This window comes from Manihot esculenta, chromosome 2 (genome assembly GCF_001659605.2).
Source record: "Manihot esculenta cultivar AM560-2 chromosome 2, M.esculenta_v8, whole genome shotgun sequence".
Classification (NCBI taxonomy): Eukaryota; Viridiplantae; Streptophyta; class Magnoliopsida; order Malpighiales; family Euphorbiaceae; genus Manihot; species Manihot esculenta.
The window spans coordinates 1,380,051-1,401,658 of NC_035162.2; the positions used below are offsets into that span (position 1 = coordinate 1,380,051).

The 21,608-nt window shown below is 32.6% G+C and overlaps 6 protein-coding genes across 6 annotated transcripts; 5 read left to right on the forward strand and 1 right to left on the reverse strand.

Annotated features, from left to right (window-relative positions):
- Window positions 1-682: 682 nt before the first annotated feature.
- LOC110609532 (uncharacterized protein At5g41620) lies at window positions 683-5,172 on the reverse strand. The gene is made up of 3 exons (XM_021749156.2): window positions 4,349-5,172; window positions 3,159-3,284; window positions 683-2,523 (listed from the first exon to the last, which is right to left on the reverse strand). Exons 1-3 carry the CDS (start codon window positions 4,811-4,813, stop codon window positions 1,009-1,011), a joined length of 2,106 nt encoding a protein of 701 aa, XP_021604848.1. The 5' UTR covers window positions 4,814-5,172; the 3' UTR covers window positions 683-1,008.
- A 7,243-nt stretch (window positions 5,173-12,415) lies between these two features.
- Window positions 12,416-16,358, forward strand: LOC110608777 (cation/H(+) antiporter 18). Its single transcript, XM_021748070.2, has 3 exons — window positions 12,416-12,879; window positions 13,912-14,913; window positions 15,030-16,358. The coding sequence occupies exons 1-3, from the start codon at window positions 12,682-12,684 to the stop codon at window positions 16,245-16,247; spliced, it is 2,418 nt and encodes an 805-aa protein (XP_021603762.2). The 5' UTR covers window positions 12,416-12,681; the 3' UTR covers window positions 16,248-16,358.
- Window positions 16,359-17,066: 708 nt separating this feature from the next.
- On the forward strand, window positions 17,067-17,773 carry LOC110609976 (dirigent protein 5-like). Its single transcript, XM_043951790.1, is given in 2 exon segments — window positions 17,067-17,402; window positions 17,404-17,773. Coding segments are annotated over 2 exon segments (594 nt in total). The 5' UTR covers window positions 17,067-17,132; the 3' UTR covers window positions 17,728-17,773.
- A 462-nt stretch (window positions 17,774-18,235) lies between these two features.
- On the forward strand, window positions 18,236-18,938 carry LOC110610161 (disease resistance response protein 206). The gene has a single exon (XM_021750039.2). It carries the CDS (start codon window positions 18,253-18,255, stop codon window positions 18,823-18,825), a length of 573 nt encoding a protein of 190 aa, XP_021605731.1. The 5' UTR covers window positions 18,236-18,252; the 3' UTR covers window positions 18,826-18,938.
- A 391-nt stretch (window positions 18,939-19,329) lies between these two features.
- LOC122722061 (disease resistance response protein 206-like) lies at window positions 19,330-19,999 on the forward strand. The gene has a single exon (XM_043951694.1). It carries the CDS (start codon window positions 19,365-19,367, stop codon window positions 19,929-19,931), a length of 567 nt encoding a protein of 188 aa, XP_043807629.1. The 5' UTR covers window positions 19,330-19,364; the 3' UTR covers window positions 19,932-19,999.
- An 819-nt stretch (window positions 20,000-20,818) lies between these two features.
- Window positions 20,819-21,546, forward strand: LOC110609981 (disease resistance response protein 206). The gene has a single exon (XM_021749833.2). It carries the CDS (start codon window positions 20,881-20,883, stop codon window positions 21,439-21,441), a length of 561 nt encoding a protein of 186 aa, XP_021605525.2. The 5' UTR covers window positions 20,819-20,880; the 3' UTR covers window positions 21,442-21,546.
- The last annotated feature ends 62 nt before the right edge of the window (window positions 21,547-21,608 follow it).

Sequence of the window (21,608 nt, forward strand, 5' to 3'; positions counted from 1 at the left end):
CATTAAAATTATTTATATTATTAAAATAAATAATTTTAAAATAATCCCAGTAAGTCGAATTTTAATAATTTTGATTGATAATGATAATAATAATAATCCAACATCAACTAACACAGCTTAAACAAACAAAAAAAACTATCAATAAATTTTAATTTATTATTATTATAGTCATTTTTAAATAAAAAATCTTAATTAGAGCTAATTATAAAAAAATCTCCTTAGATAAATTTTTGTTTATTGCTTTCGCTCCATGTTATAAAAATGCTAAGAATACGAAATAAGAAACATTATTTTTACTTTTTTCGAGAGAAAAAAAGGTTATTTTTATCAAAAATCCATTAGCACTCGGGTAATAATATACATATAATTACTATAAAAAAAAATTATATACATATATAAATATTGTCATGTACTGCAATCATTATCAACTGGTTGCCAATGGACTGATTAATTTTTCGGCCAATCACACAACGACAGATCGTTGGCTAAAGGGACAAATTAAATAGAGCACATTCCGTGTGAGTTTTGACAGCCGTTTACAATAAATTAAAACTTTCGCATTTGTTTCCGCAGAATGCAGTTCACCATCTATCTATTTATCCAATATGAATGATGGGCATTTTCAGCTGCCACTCCACATCTCAACGAGCTTGCTTTTCCAGCAAACACAGCCAGACATTAAGTTACAAACTAGGGGATGAATATATAGTGCATAGAGAATTCAGCCGATAACAAACCTAGAAAATTACTCTAAATTGCTATGCGTCTTGAAATTTGTCTCATCCCTGCAGCTATGCAGCAGTATTACACTCACATACAGAATTGAATTTCAAATTACAAAAGATGAAAATAAAGCTGTATTTGAAGATGCAGCAACAACATTCATACTCAAGATAGCTGTGGTCAAATATTCACAAAAAATGAGTTCCTGAACACCGGATAAGACAAAAGAGCCAATCCCATATGCCAAAAGGAGCTCTGAACACTTAAAGCTGGTTTCTGAACAGCTTAAGAGGAACCTCTGAATATTTTTAAACGTGAACGTGGTCCCTTTGATCGTGCTTCAAGAAGCTTTGCCTTCAAAGTATTTTCCTTCAAGGTTGGAGGCACTTTTGTAGAAGACTCGGCTACATCAAGATCTGGGGTTGTAAGTTTTGCCATCCACTGTCTAACTGGACTAGCATTTCTCTGGGCTGGGTAACTGCAGGATGCCTCACCTGCATCATTCTCATGATGCAGGTTCCGAGCTTCTGATGATGAGATATGACTTTTTATCAAGTTATCAATCACATAATTTGGATTCATCCCATGGATCTCATCAACTTTATTCTTTCTCTCAAGGCTGCCACCTTCATTAGCATCATAATTTTCAGACTTCTGGGAAACACTCATTTCATTTGCATTCCCTTCTCCTGTTTTTAACTCTTCTGTGTCAACCACCTGAGACTTCTTGTTTCCATTAGTTGCCATTGCCCAGGCCATCTGTTCTTCGAATTTGACTTGCAAGCTTGATGGACTTTGACGTCTAATTCTTTCACGAGATGCAAACTTCTTCAATTGACTATAATTGACAGTATCATCAATGTGTCCATCTCCAGCATCGTCTCCATGCACGTTAAATTCACCATTACTTGGTTTGTTAAGCTCAAAACAATGTGAATCACTACTTGCAGAATCCTCTTCATCACCGACATCCTGAGGTGCGCTCACAACCTCATTCAGAGGGACAGATTCTATGGAATTCCGCCGCTCCCTTGGCAACTTTTTGTCAGTAATTCTAGAATTGGACATCCACTTAGCTTTAAGGAACGTCTCTATTTCAAAGCCTAACTTTTCCACTATTGAATTGTTTTCAGCAAAACCATGTTGAGCTTCCTCTAGCCTCATCTGCATCCGTTCATCCAGCCATGACTCAGATATATGGAGAATTAAATGATCACAATCAGCCCTTCCAACCCAATCCTTGTCAGATTTTGGCTTCAGAACATGCACTTCCTGTTCGTACTCTTTAATTCCCTTGGCAAACTCATCACACAAATCTTCCAACAACTTCCGTGATTTTCTCTCTTTTTCCATCTCTTTCACAGCATTAGAAAGAGAATTTTTTACCTCAGAAAGTTCACGAGCTAGTTTCCTGTGTAGGCTCTCAGATCGCTTTCTTAACTTCCTCTCATCTTCTAGCTCATCCCTAAGAGACTGAATTGCAGCATGTAAACGATCCTGTTCCTTGCTCTTTCTAACTAGTTTATCTTCTGCAATTTGTTTCATCAAATCATCTATCTCATGTCGATCTGCTTGTTGATCTCGAAGAAGCTCTTTGATCCTAACACGAGCGTGATCCAGCTCCATTTTCAATGCCTTTATCAATGACATATTAGATGCATGTTGTTCTTCCAGGCTCCAGATTCTATTTAATACTTTTAGCAGTTCAGTGGATGTTTTGAGGCTATAGTTTGACTCACCAATCCTTCCCCTAAAGTCTAATGAGCTGGTTGGTGTAACCGAAGGGTTATAAGGTGCCACCTGCATAAAAAATGCAGGTCAAAGTATGAGCACACTGACAGGCTCTCAAGAAAAAAAAAATACAATTTCAATGTAAATGGAAATGATTATCTGGCAACAATTTTTCATTCTCCACTGCTCTAGAGTTTATTAGATATGCATCATGAAAATGAAACTATTCTGTTATCATTTGTACAATAATGATGCTTTGTTTGGGGTGCAATGTTAACCTACATTACAATTCACTTGTTAATCCTGTTTATGAAGATGGGGGATTACATATTACAAGTGCAACCATTTCTCTCACTGTATGCATAGATACAAATATACAACTGTGAATAAAACATTAAGATGATAAAAAATGAGAGAGAGAGAGAGAGAGAGGGAGGGAGGGAGATGGTGAGTATCAGAAATATTGTACATAGACTTTTAGTTAGTCAATACAGCCATGGACAAAAAACAAGGGGTCAACACAAAGATTCCACACAATTCAGGGGATGTAGTTCCATATACTAGAAGTTGGTATAGACTAATCAGTTAGTCTCTCACTGCTTCAAGTCGATTCTACTCAATTATATATGGTCATAGAAAACCTATATTTGTTCTTCAAGAAAACTGAAAGTGGTGTGTGATTTAGAAAGAACCAGGTAATTTACCTCCATGGAACTGCCATAACTTGCAGGAGAAACTGGCGGTAAAGCACGATTACTTCTTTCAATTGATCGATGATGCTGAATCAGTGATGCAGCAATATGTCTCCTCAAACTGCCTGCACTTTCTGGCTGGTTAAGAAATGACAAAAAGATTAAAAGCAGAAAAGAACTCAAATTTTCATCCTTTTATGATGGCTACAAATGCTATTTTGCAGTGCCCCAAAAAATAAATAAATAAATAAATAACTTGCATTGCATAGGATCAGGTAAATTCACTTGAGAGTCAGCTACAGCTAGGACAGCTAGATAAAAAATATGAAGCAACTTACACCAATCTTCATAAGAATTTGCAACAAGTTAATATCAACTCATTTAGCTATTGATTGTAGTTATTGGTAGCAAGATCTAGTCATGCAAGATCCATTGAATATTTAGCACTATAGCATTTTTGAAATTTTATTAAGCAGAAGTCTCAAGGGACACCAGCAGCCAATGTACTCACAAGACATAATGAAAATAACAAGAGCACAAGCATTGACCAAGCATAGCTGGCTCAAGAATGATTGCTAATAAGCAGGCTCCTTGCTTCTTGAAGAAGCAATTACAGTAAGTGGAGAAAACAAAGGACATCATGCAGACTAAGCAGCCCATTCGATAGGAATATAAATTTTATCAGCATATCAAAAACAACCAAGCAGAAAAGAGAAATCTAAATTGGATAACAACAGATATACTCCACACACACATATTTATAGACCAGAATAATGTATATCCTTATAATATATCTTGCAGCCTATATCCACCAACTAATCGTCACATAACATGGCCTAAGCTTTGAACAAGTCAAAAGCCGATTGTAAAAAAAATTCACAAAAAGAATCTGAAGAGCTACTATCTATGGTAAGAAATTCCACCTAAATGAATGAGATCCATAATTTAAATTTCACGGATCATGCAGAAGTGACAAAGCATCCCAATGAACCAAGACATAAATGGACCCATCAACATAATTGGCCAAAAAAGACCCAGCTCAAATATTTTATCTTAACACCCGACTTCAACAACCAATCAAGTCAGCATAAGTAAAGCAGAAAAACCCCAAATCAGCCAAACAATCAGAAGCCAAGTAGCCGGGGAAAGAAATATACATATAACTACTAAATACACACAAAGTAAAAGTTGCGTGTATATACCTGGTCTGGAGAGCTAGGGGAAGGATCAGCCAAGAAGTGGGATAGGTCAATTCCCTTGTCCTTAAAGAGATGGTGGCGGTTCTGGCGCCGGCGCAACCTAGGATCACTAGCAGCAGCACCATTACTAAGATTGTTAATATGAGCACCCCGGTGCATTTTAGAGAGAGGCAGGAAATGCTGGAATTCCCACAGAGCAGCAGCGAGCTTTCTAGCAGACACAACAGTGGCAGGCTTGTTAAGAGAAAAAGGGACAGAAGAAGAAGCAGGAGGAGGCTCCTCCTGGTTGTTGATAAAGATGCTAAAATGAGCAGTGGGTGAAGAGGAGGAAGTCCAAAGTCTAATTGGAGTGCAAGAAAAAGGCCCCACCCTCTTCCCTACCAAAACCCCTCTCCTCAACTTTTCCCCCAAACTTTCCTCCTTTTTGGCTGCCCCATCTCCACTTTTCTCTCCCCTTTTGGCTCTCATTTTTTATTTTTATTTTTTTCCCTTCTCTCTCTCATGATTCAAGACATGGTTGTTTACTTTCTTTCTCATTCTTTCAAGGGTTTTGCTCTTTTTTTCTTTTTTTTTTTTTCCTTTGAACAAAGCGTGTAGAGGATCTTTCTTGATCAGAATCTGGGATAGAAGGTGAATTGAAAGTGAAATTGAGTTGTTTTTAGTTAAGGGTTGTGTTGTTTCAGCAGTTTCTACTCATCCATGGCAGCTGGGAAGAAGGGGATGGAAAGGGGAAAGTAGTTGGATTACCTGTCATGCATTAAGTTGGGTCACCCGCCATTTGCTACTCACCCTCGCTCTTACTCTTCTGTGTAATTAAACTCGTCATTTTTGTAACATATGGATACGGGTAAATATGTACCAACCCTACTTTCAAATTTTTACAAAATAATAAAATTAATCTCAATAAAATAAAAGTGACTTTCTCGTTCTACAAAAATTAATTTTGTAACGTTGTACTTATTGTACTTATTACTTATTTTTTATATATAATATAATAATATTATAATATATTATTTTGAATTATCTATTAAAATTTATTTTTTATTTTTTATTATATAAAAGTACATTTACATTTAAAAATTTTGGGCGAAACAATAAATACAAAACGAAAAAAAGTCTAATTTAAAACTCAACAATCATAGTACAGTCTAAATTTAAACTCAACTCCCACCGTTTAGAATTTCTAAGATCACCGAGCCACTGCTTAAAATCATTGACATCGTAGATAATCAAAAGAAAAAAAACAACATATTTAAAAAATAACATGTGCAAATAGATTTAGATGAGAAAAATCTGAAAAATAAATATAAAATTTAAAATAAAAAATATTTACTAAATAATAATCAATGCAGATTAAACATCCTCATGAGGTGAAGAGACTTTAATACAAAATCCTCCTTGCATGCCAAAGAACCCCTAGCTTAGCGTTTCTTTTCTCCCATTGAAGTTTCAACTTATCACAGAATGTTATCCAAATTTCATATAAACTAATACTACATTATTGTAACCGTATTCGTATTTAATTAAAGTTTATTAAAAAATTATCATGAAATAAATTTAAGAAAATAAATTTATTTTATTATTTTTATCATTATTAATATATGATTATTTTTTAAAATTTTATTCAAAGAAAAATTATGATTTTTAAAAATTATTATAATCTGATTATAGCATAAATTATAGATTAAAAAGAAAATTTATTCTTTAACTTTATGCAATGCAATAAAAAATTTAAAATTAATATTTTATATTTTATTTTATTTAAAATTGTTGTTCTATGTTTAATCATTTATAATTAAAAAATATAAGTAATTTTTTAGAATATATATTTAATATCTTCTTTGGCATGATTGAAATAAATTATTACTTTTCCATGCCCTATATTTAATCATCATTTATTTTTCATTTAACCTGATTTATTTTATAAAAAAATTTAAATAAATATTTATAAATCATATATGATTTTATTTTATTTTTTCATCTGCATTGTTTTCACTTCTCTCCACAAAGCATCAACACTGTTTCTTTTATGTACTCATTTGCCAAAAGACATCCGCAGAATTTCAATGTATTCTTCAGTTTCCTTAAGCCGAAAAATGAAAATGCTAATGATAACATATAAAAAAATATAATATGTGTATACGGAATGCAAAAAGATTATATAAATTAAGCCATTTGATTTAATCAAGTAAAAAAAAATTTTGACTATAAAATATGAAAATCACACCTCTAACTCTCTAGATTTTACTAATGTTTTTCAAAATTCATATTATAAATAAAACAATTGAACACACAGTTTACTTCAATGACTGAAATAAGTTTGCTTTTATATTAATTGGATAAATTGAATACAAATATAATGAAATTAGAGTAAGACACTGACCTCTCACCCAATGGCCAGTCCCTCTAACTCTTTTCAAGACATTAAATACGCATATAAAAGGACCTTTCAGCTGCTTAACACACCTATCAAAAGATGTGGTTAAGCCTACTTTGCAATTATGAGCCGTCTAATATACCTATCAAAGGATATGAGCAAAACAGTTTTGTATTGATTAGTCGATAGTTAGTTGTTGGCATACCAACAACAACACGCCATTATTCAATTTGATAAGATATAAGGCAAGGAATCAAAGTATAAATATTCCTAAACTAACTTATTGCCACAAGTTCTCACCCTTCCCAAAGCTCTCTCACACTCTCTCTCGTATTCTAACTCACTAAAAATTAATCTCTCTCCCACACTCATAAAAAAGCTAAGAAAAACCCTCAAAATATAGGTTTTTTGAAAATTCTTTTGAAATATTTTATTTTTCCTTTGCATTAATAAATTTGAGATAATTTTTAGTCCAACTTGAATATCGAAAAAATCTCTACCAAAAGCATTTTCCGCGGACATTTAATTCTATTTTTTATCTTTTAAGCCCTTTTCCTCAAATATAAAAAGATTTATTGAAATTAGTTAGTGATGAATGGTTAATCCATTAAATTGAGTCCCTGCTCAAATTTCCATATCTGGACAGCCCGCCGGATCTCTCCTCCTCAGTTACTTCAATGAATTTTCGCTTCATCTCTACTGTTTTGATGGCAGGAATGGATAATGGATATAGTATGATGCTCCACACCGTATGAATCTGTGGTCTGTTTCGTATTTACTGTTTAGCAAGGATTTTGAACGACAGGTCGTTTCAAATAATAAAGGTGCCATTTGGATCTATCACGTGTATATGCTTTTGACACTGGTTGAGCCTGCCCAATACGAAGATTATACACTTTTGAAACTGGTGGGCCTATAAACAGAGGAGGCCCAATTAGGATAAGTAGACTGTTTATAATTTATACGAAGATTATCACGTGTATTTTCGCATGTAGTTATATGAACTTATTTATAATTTATTTTTATATTAATTTTTTTTTTGAAATGGAATTTATTTTTATATTAATTTATTAACTGTTTTCCCCATATATATATATATTTCCATTTCCATTATATAAATATTATTCTAAAAAAGACAAGGTTATTTTCCTTTTTCTTTTAACTATTTTCCATTATAAATAACTTTCTTCTATAAATACTAATTTATTAATTAAATTGCTGATATAATCTTATTTGATTCGTATCGAAAAATAAAATTTATTAATTTTAAAAATAATGTATTACTTTTAATCATATTAATTGTATTTTTTTATTTCATGTAAAAATATAAATATATTTATTTTTGTAAGGCCAAATGAGTAATTTATGAATATGATTGAACATTTTTAAATGTATAAAAATTTAATTTATTTAATTATTTTTAAATTAAAATGACGATAAATTATTGGGGCTCCTATAACAATTTGTACAAGACTAATTGATAAATTAATTACAAAGGTCTATTTTAGTTAACAGAATAAAAATATAATAATATTTTAATATAAATTTAAAGTTATAGAAATATTTTAATTAATTAAAATATCCATTTTATTATAAAATTTATATTGGTGTATGTATAAATTATCCAAGTGAACTTTTAAGGATGGGCCTAAATAAGACGAGTAGTATAAAAGCATAAGTATGGCATCCTAATTTTTTGTTTGAGAGGATATTTTTTAAATTAATATTCTCTTTTTTGTCTTATAACTTTTATTTATATTTTTTTATTTTAAAATTATTTTTTTAATTATTTAGACTATATTGATTATTATAATTTTATTTAATATTTTAAAAAAATTAAAATATCTTTTAATATTTAATAAAAATTAATGTATATAAATTTTAAATATGTGTTTGAAAGATAATGAGTGTTTTGAAAAAAATAAGAGGTTTGGAAGTTCTATTTAAGACTTCAAAAAAATTTCTATTTATTAATTTGGTGAGTTGAGAAGTTTTTATTTTAAAGAAAAAAGCTTAAATTATTTTTAAATAATTAAAAAATTATTAAAATTTAAAAATTATGAAAAATCATATTTTATAAAATTATACTCTAGAAAGTCTTAGTGTACTCTGTACAACTGTAATAAAGCGCAAATTGGAGTAGGCTTCAATTTTATTGGATTAATTTTAATAGTTGTAAATTTGATATGGAGTGGAACACGATATCATAATTAGGTAAGCTTTGCAAAGCGTGGAACTGCGTATATCCTCGCAAAAAATTAGGTAAGGCTACTAAATTAATTTTTTACTCACCCTAATTCATATAAAATATTAAATAATTAATGATTTAAAAAAATGAATTAATATGTTTTTAAGACATAATGAGACGAATTTCAGAAAAAATAATAATTTAAAAAATAAATAGTTATTTTTTTATTTTTTACACCTTTTAAAATTTAATTAAAATATTTTAATTTTAATATAATTTAATTTCGTTATATTATTCAAAATAACATATTATTATCGTTATCAGTTCTGTTTAATTTTTTTAATCAAAATCGAATCGAATCGAATCGAAATAATCGAAATTTTTAAAATTAAAAATCAAACCGAATTGAATTAAATAAAAAATTGAATCAAATTTTAAAATTAATTCGGTTCGATCGATTTTTTCAGTTTGAATTGAATAGTGCTGAACTTAAGACGGATTAAATAAAATACATCTTAAAAAGATTTTACTAAACTGGGAAGATACCCATTAAATTTATTTTTTTAAAAATTAAAATTTTATTTTATAAGAAAATTTTATAAGTTTCTTTATGGAGATGGATCTTTTGTATCCCCAAAACGCGGTGCACCTTCAATAGTGTCTTAATGCCCCTCCTATCATCATGTCATTTTGCACTTACCAAAATCTTAAGATTTTCGAAGCTGATTTAGAGTTGTAGTGGGACCAAATTGGATCTCGATCTTTCAATCCTTAAGCAGATTCCAGTATTGATAAACTAGACATTATTAATTTAAATTGATTTTTTTCAAATAAAAAATAAATTATTTTGTTTCAATAATATAATTAATAAAAAAATCAATTAAATTTAATTATTGAAAACAAGGGGTTAAAGATAAGTACATATTTATTTGAATTAGTTGTGTGTATTTGAATCTCATTATAATTTAATTTGAAATCAAAATAAAATCAATTTAATTTAAAATTAAAATTAAGTTGAAAAATTTTAAATTTAATTTTACTTATAATTTGTTTAAGTAAATAAATTATATTATCTATTTCTTAAAATATTTTAATTAAATTATATTTAAACAATAAATTTTGATGACGGTTGGTTATTCGCACACAGATCAAATCGGATATTTGCAATAGAGAGTTGCATCTAAAGTTTATTAAAATACGCTAATTCAATTCAATTTATATTTGAAATAGATCGGTGAATCGAAATTTAAATTCATTTTAAAAGAATTCTAACTTTGATGATGTAATAAAAAATAGAAATGAAAAGTAGAGAATAAATTTACCACGAAAATAAATTAAAAAATAATTAAATAAATTAAAAAATAATTAAATAATCGCTGAAAGTGATAAGTGACATTATAGTATAAAAATAATTATTGAGAAAAATGAAAAAAAAAAGTGAGAGGGGTGCACTATTTCAATCAACTTTATTTATATATATCTAAACTCTATTTTTTTTAATTTTAAGTAATTAAATTTCATTTTATTAATATATTATTTTATTATTAAATTATTTATAATAATAATAAATTTTCATTTTTTTTATATTTTAATTATAAATATAAAAAAATTATCCTAAGTAGGAAGCCTACACGTAGAGTATAGTACTAAGTTTAAGCCGATTTTGTCGTCTAGGCTTTGCTATTGAAATTGAAATTGACTAAATATACGAAGCGGTTTCTTGTTTTTTGCGAGTAAAAACATAACAAACTTAAACTGACACTGTTAGGCTCTGATGGGTAGCGGCGTAATTTTGGCGATGAGAAGCACAGTGGCTCACACGTAATTTGCTGATTACACGGTCGTATAAATGTTGAGACGCAGGCCCTGTAACCTGTTCTCATCAGAATACAGTTCCGCTCTCCCTTCTTTTCCGTCCACAAATCTTTCCGTTTCTTCTTCTTCCTCTTCTTCATTATTTTTTTAAAGAAGGATCAAAGAGTGTGATTCAGAGAATTCAAACGAAGTTGATTGCATAAATAGCCTGTCAATTTGCTTGCATTCCACACCAATTTCAGGTGATTCCTTCTTCCTCTGTCTATCGTCCATATCTTAATTTCTCTCACCGTGGAAAGAGAAAAGCTTATAACTTGGCATGCATCAGTTCTTTTTATCGATTCAAATTTGTGTATTGACAAGTGGTAGTTGAAACTAGAGTATTCGCTTTTTTCGTCTTTTGAGGTCGAATAAATATAAATTTGCAAATTAGGGGCGTGGGTGTGCTTTGAATTTTCTGTGTTTGTGCGTGTTTAGTTTACTGTGAACTTTTACCGATCATTGCATCTCAAGTTTTCACACTGGCGGTGTTTGGACCGACTCGTGAGCCCTATAAGGCACGGATCAACACACCTCGTTGAACCATTCAGTCACGACACCGAACCATAAATTTTATATACTCTGAATGCCATAGCCAGGCAGGAGCCACCATGTTTTCAATTTCCAACGTTTGCATTATGGAATTGAAGCATTGGGAATGACATATATGCCCTCCACTCTGTCTCTCTTGCATATATTTTTTTTTGAAGGGTTGAGAGGGCATATATAAGAGCTAAGATTGATGTTAATTTATTAATACTGAAAGAATGACTGATTGAGAGATCTCAAATCCATTCATTATCAAAATACTCTCTTTTTAAATGCTCTCTGCTTTTTTTGTTTTTAATATACCACGACGCTACTTCCAAATATCTGTTAATTTTTTGTCTTCCCGCGGGAAGGGCTGCACAGAAGCCGTCACGTTAGAGTCAGACCTTTTGCAACTATAGATACAAGGAAGCTAAAATGCCATAATAAAATATTATTGATGGAAATTACTTTTTATATATAATAAAAATATTTTAATTATAAAAATTATAAACGATCAAATATTTTTTTCTAATTCTCTTTCGGTGCATTTAATTTTTTTTTTTGAATTTTTAACTCCTTTAAAATGTAATTTGTTTTTCATCTATTGCCAACAATCCTAATCTGATCTTAAAGTCGTCCTACTTTTCTGTTTCTTGCTTTTCCTTTCCTAACCAGGTTTGGTTTATGTAGCTTTTAGTTAAGTTATTAATAGTGTTTTTTTGGGAAAAAGAATATTTGCCTAACAAATTTTTCTTAGCAGCAATTCTGTTGATTTTGTATAACTTCTACAAAATCAAAATTGAAAGATAACAGAAAATATAATTTCCTGTCCTGTGAAACTTTTTCTTTGATGGGTGCTATTCTGTCAAACTTATCAACAGCAATTCTAAAAGAAACCAGAAAACTTATCCACAATAGCTTTATTCTTCATAAGTAAACAACGTGTATATTCATGACTTTAAAGTTTATTTTCTCTACGATTAAAAATTTAAGAAAACAAATACTAATAAATTTTATATAAATAAGTTAAAGTAGAATTCACTAGGAACTTACCTTCTTTTTTCCTTGTTCTTTTTGCTATTTGTTTTCCTTATTTATCCCGTTTTCCTGGATGGATAAGTAGGATAACGCAGAGGTTGCCAGAAACTTCGCCTATCGATATTTACGTGAAAGGGTAGGCCTAAATTTTCAACTATCTCCGTCCACCTAAGCATGACCTGCTTTCTATGTTTGAAACAAACAACTACAGAAAGATTTATGGATATTTTCATGTATTTTTGGCCTTTTGATAAAGGCATTCAGTTAATAAGGCAACTAAGCATCAGCTTATTTCTTTTTTGTGCAGTGAATATCTGCGTTTCTTTGTGATTTAAAAGAAGAAGAAACATGGCTTCCAATGCAACGGCAGCGTCATGTCCCAAACCCATGAAGCCTACATCCAATGGGATCTTCCAGGGGGATAATCCGCTTGATTATGCACTGCCTCTTGCCATCATACAGATTATCCTTGTGATTGTGCTCACTCGTATTCTTGCTTTGCTTCTAAAACCATTGCGACAACCGCGTGTCATCGCTGAGATTATTGTATGTTTTATCTCCCTCCTCTCCTCCTTTATATCTGTTCTTCGGTTTTTCTCTATTTTCTTTTTAATATTTGCAGTTCTATTCAGCCTTTTCATTGATGTTATAGTTTGTTTAACAATATATTCTTATAATGGACCCCCCCTCTGTAGTCCATTTTCTTTAAAACATATGGTGTCAATTGATTGTCCTAGATGTTCCACTTTTTGTACAATGCATTTTTTAAATTTTGAAAGAATTCAATTCAATTAATTTTTTTATATTAATTCTTTATTTGAAATGAAAGAAATCAATTTTTTTAAGTTAAAAAATTTCATTTAAAAGAAATTAAAATTATGAATGATTTTGTGATAATTCATTTGAATTATTTTTCGTAAGGAAGCGTTTAGAAAAAGAATGGGGCCATATATATATATATATGTATATTTTGTATATGCGACAGGTAAAATCTGAGGGATTAAAGTGATTAAGCAAGAGTACTGTATGAGTGGGATTTGGGGAAGCAGAAAATCCTGAAAGTTCCACTATTTAATTGATTCCTATCTCCTGGAAAGTTGACTCCAAACCATCTTTTTAAGTTGAATATGTGAAACTTGATGTTGATGACGGTAGTTAATTGGATGGAATTTCAAATGCCATATTTGCTGATGATATAAGGTAGCTTCTATCTCGAGTGTGGAAAGGATCTACTGGACAATAACTTCAGCTGTCAATGTCTATAGTGATTGAGTTAGAACATTCTTATATCTGCAACTAACAATGACAAAATTGTTATTGTCTTTTATTGGTTAATATATCTACCTTTGCCTTCTGATTAAGTCTGAATTAGACTTTCACAGCACTTTTCACTTCACAGTGCAATCCACTAGAAGCAGCGTCTACTCTTTTATGGAATAAAAGAAAGTTTCTATGTTTCATTTAGAATCGTAGATCCCATTAAACAGTGTTATTCTTGTGTTATATTTGCACTTCTTTGCAACAAGAAACAGAGTGTATGTAAATTATAGGTTTTGACTTCCGATATTTTTTGGATAGGGAGGCATACTGCTTGGGCCATCAGCTCTGGGTCGGAACACACACTATCTGAATAGTATTTTCCCGGCAAGAAGCCTCACAGTGTTAGATACTTTAGCCAATCTTGGTCTCCTTTTCTTTCTGTTCCTTGTTGGCCTTGAGTTAGACCTAAAGGCCCTTCGTCAGACAGGAAAGAAGGCTTTAATGATAGCTGTTGCAGGGATTAGCTTTCCCTTTGTTTTAGGAATCGGAGTATCATTTGTTCTTCGGAAAACTATCTCTGGAGGTGTTAAAGAAGCTCCATTCCTTGTCTTCATGGGGGTGGCCCTTTCTATCACTGCTTTCCCTGTCTTGGCTCGTATTTTGGCAGAACTCAAGCTTTTAACTACTGATGTTGGTCGCATGGCAATGTCGGCAGCAGCCGTAAATGATGTTGCAGCATGGATTTTACTTGCTCTTGCCATTGCTCTCTCTGGAACCGGACATTCACCTCTCACATCTTTATGGGTGCTTTTGTCTGGGGTTGGATTTATTATCTGTTGCATAGCCATTATCCCTTTCGTCTTTAAATGGATGGCGCACCGTTGTCCTCAGGGTGAGCCAGTAAATGAAATGTATGTGTGTGCTACATTAGCCACTGTTTTGGCAGCAGGTTTATGCACTGATTGTATTGGAATTCATGCCCTTTTTGGTGCATTTGTGATTGGTATTCTTATCCCAAAAGAGGGACCATTTGCTGGTGCCCTTGTTGAAAAAGTTGAAGATCTTGTATCTGGTCTCTTCCTTCCCTTGTATTTTGTCTCTAGCGGATTGAAGACTAATGTAGCTACAATTCATGGAGCTCAATCATGGGGTTTATTGGTTTTAGTCATAAGCACAGCATGTTTTGGGAAGATAGTTGGAACCCTAGTGGTCTCTCTCTTATGTCGCATCCCTATCCGTGAAGCTGTAACTTTGGGGTTCTTGATGAATACTAAAGGGTTGGTGGAGCTCATTGTCCTCAACATAGGTAAAGATCGAAAGGTAAATTCGAATTCTGTTATTCATTCATTTAATTAATTTAATCCATTAACCTGTTAAGTTATTTGTTCTTGTATTCTCCAATTTATGATTATAATCATTAAGCTGATACCTTGCAGGTGCTGAACGATGAAACCTTTGCTGTCTGTGTTCTAATGGCTATCTTCACAACCTTCATCACAACACCTATAGTTGTAACAGTATATAAACCTGGTAAACGAGCGATTAGACCTGATTATAAGCACAGAACAATTGAGAGAAAAGATCCAGATTCTGAGCTTCGGATTTTGTCATGTTTCCATAGTACGTGGAACATCCCTACATTGATCAATCTCATCGAGTTTTCACGTGGAACTGAGAAGAGACAAGGACTCTGTGTCTACGCTCTGCACCTTATGGAGCTCTCTGAGAGGACATCTGCAATCCTTATGGTCCATAAGGCAAGAAAGAATGGACTGCCTTTTTGGAATAAGTTGCGGCAGCATGATACCAACCAAGTAGTTGTTGCTTTTGAGGCTTTCAGACAGCTGAACCGTGTTTTTATTCGTCCAATGACAGCAATCTCAGCAATGCATGACATGCATGAAGATATCTGCCGCAGTGCTGAAAGGAAAAGGGCTGCAATGATAATCCTCCCATTCCACAAGCATCAGAGATTGGACGGGACATTGGAGACAACTCGAAGCGACTTTCGTTGGGTCAATAAGAGGGTCCTTGACCATGCTCCATGCTCAGTTGGGATTTTGGTAGATCGTGGGCTCGGTGGAGGCACTCATGTATCTGCAAGCAATGTTTCATCCACTGTGACAATCTTGTTCTTTGGGGGACGTGATGATCGGGAAGCTCTTGCTTATGGTGCGAGAATGGCTGAGCACCCTGGAATCAGTTTAAATATCGTACACTTCACAGCAAGCGATGATATTATGAGGCAGATGGTGAAAATTGATATTACTGAGGAATCCAGCACTTCATCAGAATCAGCTGATAAAACATTTCTAGCTAGCTTTAAGAAGAGTTCAGATGACAACTCCATCAAATTTGAAGAGAGAGAAGTGAGTAGTGCTAAAGAAATTGTTGAAGTCGTTAAGGAGTTCAGTCGCTGCAATCTGTTTGTTGTCGGTCGAATGCCTGTGGGTCCTGTGGCCGCAACTTTGACCGAAAGGACCGAGTGTCCTGAACTGGGTCCTGTAGGCGACATCTTGACTTGTAATGATTTGGCAACTTCAGCATCTGTCCTGGTGGTGCAGCAATATAATGGTTCAACAACTTCTCAAGCGGATTCTAGCAGCTTCAAAAGGGTTGCAGAGTCGCCTGGGGATGATTCAGATACTGTGTAGATTAGCTCCTCTGTCTGTCAAATAAACGGAAGAAAGAGGAGAATAGAAGAGGAAGTTAGCAAAATTATCTTTTTGAAAAATAAGATTTATTAATTATTTTTTCTTATTTTTTGACTACACACTAACATTTTTTTTTTCTTTTTTTATAGCTTAACTATCTTGCTTTAACCGGTAGATTAATAAACAAATAATTATTAAAATTGAAGTAATTATGAAAAATAAAAATATAATTTAATGAAATTGAAAAGTATCTATTATAATTTTAAGTAAATTTAATTACTTTCTCATCATTGTAAAAACGTTAACCGATAATCAAAAGTAGGTGCATGAACCTGAATGCAAAATTCTAGTGGTTGATTATATGATGAGCATAGGGATAATTGAAAAAGTTTTTTTATTTAAAATCTCTGGATACTTTACAAAATATTTATTTCCCCCTAAATAATAAGCCTTCAACAGTAGCTTCACAATATAATTCCACGATCTGATCTTAACTAGGAGATTTGCGAGTCAAATAAAATGAAAAGAGAATAGAGACAGAAGAGAAAAGGGAGGAACCCGTTCCCCTCCGTTACCTGATCATATATGTGAAAAATAAGGGCATTTACGTCCAATAAATTATTTTTTTTGGAAAAAAGAAGATATTCATTTTCTTAAAAATGATTAACCCCAGAAAAAGTATAGACGTAAGCCTCCTGACAAGGATGAAAGGGGAAGGAAGGAATTAGATGATAGGACGAAAGTGTTAGTTGAATGTTGAAGTGAGAATATTTTGTAATTTTGCATAAGAGTTTGGTGGTAGGAACATGTAATTTTCAACGAATAAAAGATAAATCACCAGCAGAATCCATCGGCATTGTCAGTCACTATATAAATTGCAAGAGTATGGTTGTTTTAAAGACAAATCCGACCATGAAACAGCTTGTAGTGAAATCTTGGTTCTTTTTCTTCTTTCTCCTTGCATCTCAATCAGTCTCAGCCCACAAAAAATCATTTAACCAGAAAGAACCATGCAAGCGATTCGTGCTCTACTACCATGACATCCTCTTCAACGGCACAGATTCAGCAAATGCAACATCTGCTGCAGCCACTGAACCAACTGAGCTAAATAAGTTCAACTTTGGTATGCTAGTTGTTTTTGATGATCCCATGACAAAAAGACAACAGTCTTCGAACCCATTCAGTGGCACGAGCACAAGGGTTCTATTTCTATGATATGAGATCTTCTTACACTGCCTGGTTTGCCTATACTTTGATCTTCAACTCCACGAAAAATAAAGGTACTATCAATATCATGGGAGCTGACTTGATGATGGAGAAGACAAGGGATTCAGTGGTTGGAGGGACAGGAGACTTCTTCATGGCTAGAGGGATTGCCACTATTCAGACTGATACTTCCCAGGGTGATTACTACTTTCGTCTCAAGATGGATATTAAGTTGTATGTGAATGTTATGAAAATTATCAGATTTTATGAATAAATAGGTGCATTTATGGGTGCTGAAAATTTCTTATTCTTATGTAAGTTGATTTACTATACTGTAATAAAATAAAAATATAACTACCGCCTTTTATTAATAAAAAATGGTTAATTTTATTATTGATATTTTAAATAATCGATAATTAATTTTTTCAGAATATTTTAAATAATTAATGATTTATTTTAATTATATTTTTTATAATTTGATAGGTCACTGTTTTTTTTTTTTTTTTTCTTGTAATAGTTATATTTGATGACTTCATTGTTACTCTAATTATTACAATATTTGCCGGCCATCACATGCATAGGAATTTATTGTTCTATTGCAGAGGAATTTCAGGCTAAATTTGGGCAACATGTAATTTTATTTATTTAAATTATTTGATTGTTCATAAAATCAGTATTAGTCTAAAGCTACTTGGCTTGGTAATTGCAAGTTGCTCCAGATAATTAGATCCAAAAATATCTTATATAAGGACTTGAATTAGACACATGGCGGTGAACTCACACACCGCAATTAGACACAATGAGTGCAAGAAGCTGCAACATAGTTGTTTTCTTCATCATCATGTGGCTTGCTGTATCTTCAGCCTATGCAGCAGGCTGCAGGAAGAAGAAGAAGAACCCTAAAAAACCATGCAAGCAAATGGTCCTCTACTTCCATGACATAATTTACGACGGAACCAATGCTGATAATTCTACTGCTGCTATTGTGGCAGCGCCGGCCGGAGCTAACTTGACCACGTTAGCCCCTCAGTTCCATTTTGGTAACATAGTAGTGTTCGATGACCCCATTACCACAGGCCACAGCCTTGAGTCACCACAAGTTGGTCGGGCACAAGGCATGTACATTTATGATTCAAAGAACACCTTCACTGCTTGGCTAGCCTTTTCATTCGTCCTTAACAGCACACATCACCAAGGCACTATAAATTTCATCGGAGCCGATCCCATAATGAATAAGGCTAGGGATATTTCAATCGTGGGAGGCACCGGAGATTTTTTCATGCACCAGGGAATTGCTACTATCACCACTGATGAGCCAGGGGATATATACTTCAGGCTTCGGGTGCATATTAAGTTCTATGAATGTTGGTAAAATTATTATATGCAATTAAGTTGTATCAACTATCAAGTAATTTCATTGTTATTGTCAAGTTTAATGCAACTTTATGATTGGAAAATAATGATGACATCAAAATTATCAATCTATTCAGATCGAATCATTATATTTAATTTTATTGTTTTAATTCTATTTTTTTGAGTACATTAGTTTTGATTGAGGTTGAAATTCGACTTGCATCCTTGCATTGGACTTGTGCATGTGCATGAAAAAGAATCTTATAAATTCCAATTATTTTATGAAAAAGGAAAAAAAAAACTTATATATATATAGATATATAATTGTTTTGAATTTATGAGCTAGCATCTTGTATAAGTTAGAAGTTCAGCATAACTTTAAGCTAAAGTTAAGCTATCACAACGTGTATTTTTCCATTGCTTGCGAGATTTTCAAAGTCCACATAAGATCCAAGAAATATAATTATATATAAGGACTTCAAGATAAGCAATCCGGACTAACTATTATCCGACTAGATCATCATCATTCATCAACTTTAATTTAGGAGCGTAAAAACAATGAGAGCAAGAAGCTGCAAGAACGCTCTTTTAATCTTAATCTTTCTTGCTGTTGTATCTTCAACCTACGCATGCAAGAAGAAGAGATACCATGCAAAACCATGCAAGGAATTAACCTTATACTTCCACGACATTCTTTACGATGGCAAGAATACTGCTAATGCTACTTCTGCTCTTGTGACAGCACCACAAGGTTCTAACCTCACCACATTAGCATTCCCATTCCATTTTGGTAACATGGTAGTGTTTGATGACCCCATTACCAAAGACAACGACCTTCAGTCACCGCCAGTTGGTAGGGCACAAGGCATGTATCTCTACGATACTAAGAACACCGTTAGTGCGTTGCTAGCTTTTTCTTTTTCCCTGAATACCACACATCATCACGGCACCATAAGTTTCCTTGGAACCAATCCGATTATGGAGAGGACTAGGGATATTTCTGTGGTGGGTGGTACCGGAGATTTTTTCATGCATCGAGGAGTTGCTACTGTTATGACTGATGCATTTGAAGGCGAAGTGTACTTTAGACTACGAGTGGATATCAAATTCTACGAGTGTTGGTAAAATCATGCGTCTTTGATTGTAATGACAAAGTATGTAATATCAGTTTAATACAATTTCAGCCTATGGGTGCAAGAAGAACTTGATTTCTGTTTTTTTCTCTATTCCAATTTTGATTTAGTTTGATTTATACCAAAATGATTTAAAAGAAAAATTTATCTAAGTGTAAATGATCTTAATTAGCTGTATCTGATGACCTCATTAGTAGTTGTGTTTGATAATGTGCAGTCAACCCGGCCCCGGAATCTGCAATAGATCACGAGTTTGCAGAAACTTTAGGCTAAAGTTTGGGCGGCCATGATAACGTGCAGTCATGCAGCACTATATATGATCTGGCATATATTAAGCGAGATGGGCTCTGCTTGTAGTTATAATGATTAATTAAACGTAATAAAAAATAATTTTTATAATTTATTTTTTAATTATTAAATATTAATATTTTAATTCAAATAAAATATTAACTATTACTTTCAATATTGTTGCTCAATAAAATTTTACTGTGTATATATATATTTTGCAAGAAATACTATAAAGTTTGAGGAGAAAAAAAAAAGGAATACCATAAAGAGCTCCATTGAAATCCCTAAAGCATTAATTTAGTTAATAAAATATTATATATTTTTACATAATATTAATAATTTTTTAGAGAAAAATTATGAGATCATCATCCTCTATTTAAAAAACTAACATTTATTTATTATTCATCAAATAAGAATTAATATATTAGAACTTCAGAAGTTCAGAGGAAACTTTAGCCTAAAGTTCAGGATAAGAACGTGCACCGCTGGTATATAATTTCCCTTGGTCAACGAAACTAAACAGCATACTCTTAGTAAAATTTTCACACTCCAACCCCAAGAAATATCTTATATAATAACATGAACGTAGACTGAACCCACAATTAAGAGCATTCTCTCATAATCATTATCAAGATTCAGGAAGGAAAGAAACAATGAGGGCAAGAAACTGCAAGATTTTTTCACTAATCTTCATGTTCCTTGCTGTGTCTTCAGCCTACGCAGGCAAGAAGAAGCGGCACTACAAACCATGCAAGGAATTTGTGATGTACTTTCACGACAATCTTTACGATGGAACAAACGGAGCTAATGCTACTTCTGCCATTGTGGCTGCACCAGCTGGTGCTAACTTAACCACATTAGCACCTCAGTTCCATTTTGGTAATATAGTAGTGTTTGATGACCCCATTACCCTAGACGACAACTTTCACTCGCCACCGGTTGGTAGGGCACAGGGCCTGTACCTTTACGATGACAAGACCACCTTCACTGCATGGCTAGCTTTTTCATTTGTTCTCAATAGCACCGATTACCAAGGCACCATTAATTTCGTCGGAGCCGATCCCACTTTGGTCGCTGTTAGGGATATTTCAATCGTTGGAGGTACCGGAGATTTTTTTATGCATCGAGGAATTGCGACGGTCAGTAGTGATGCTTTTATTCCTCCGGCATACTTCAGGGTTAAGATGGATATTAAATTCTATGATTGTTGGTAATATATGTTATAATAGGTAAATTTAGAATCTACTATTTATCTGTATTGTAATAAGATGATATTTATTTCCTTTTACGGGAAATAATAAATTAATAAAATGTATTAATGTTAGAAATTTTCTGCTTTATCATTGAATAATTGAATATAATAATATATAATAGATTCATT

Bases quoted from the DNA above. Each gene is read 5' to 3' on its own strand.
- LOC110609532 (XM_021749156.2), bottom strand. From the start codon at position 4,813: ATGAGAGCCAAAAGGGGAGAGAAAAGTGGAGATGGGGCAGCCAAAAAG. The intron at 3,285-4,348 runs GTATATACACGC...TTTCTTAACCAG, and splicing joins CCCCTAGCTCTCCAGACCAG to CCAGAAAGTGCAGGCAGTTT. The intron at 2,524-3,158 runs GTAAATTACCTG...TTTTTTATGCAG, and splicing joins GTTATGGCAGTTCCATGGAG to GTGGCACCTTATAACCCTTC.
- LOC110608777 (XM_021748070.2), top strand. From the start codon at position 12,682: ATGGCTTCCAATGCAACGGCAGCGTCATGTCCCAAACCCATGAAGCCT. The intron at 12,880-13,911 runs GTATGTTTTATC...TTTTTTGGATAG, and splicing joins GTGTCATCGCTGAGATTATT to GGAGGCATACTGCTTGGGCC. The intron at 14,914-15,029 runs GTAAATTCGAAT...GATACCTTGCAG, and splicing joins ACATAGGTAAAGATCGAAAG to GTGCTGAACGATGAAACCTT.
- LOC110610161 (XM_021750039.2), top strand. From the start codon at position 18,253: ATGAGTGCAAGAAGCTGCAACATAGTTGTTTTCTTCATCATCATGTGG.
- LOC122722061 (XM_043951694.1), top strand. From the start codon at position 19,365: ATGAGAGCAAGAAGCTGCAAGAACGCTCTTTTAATCTTAATCTTTCTT.
- LOC110609981 (XM_021749833.2), top strand. From the start codon at position 20,881: ATGAGGGCAAGAAACTGCAAGATTTTTTCACTAATCTTCATGTTCCTT.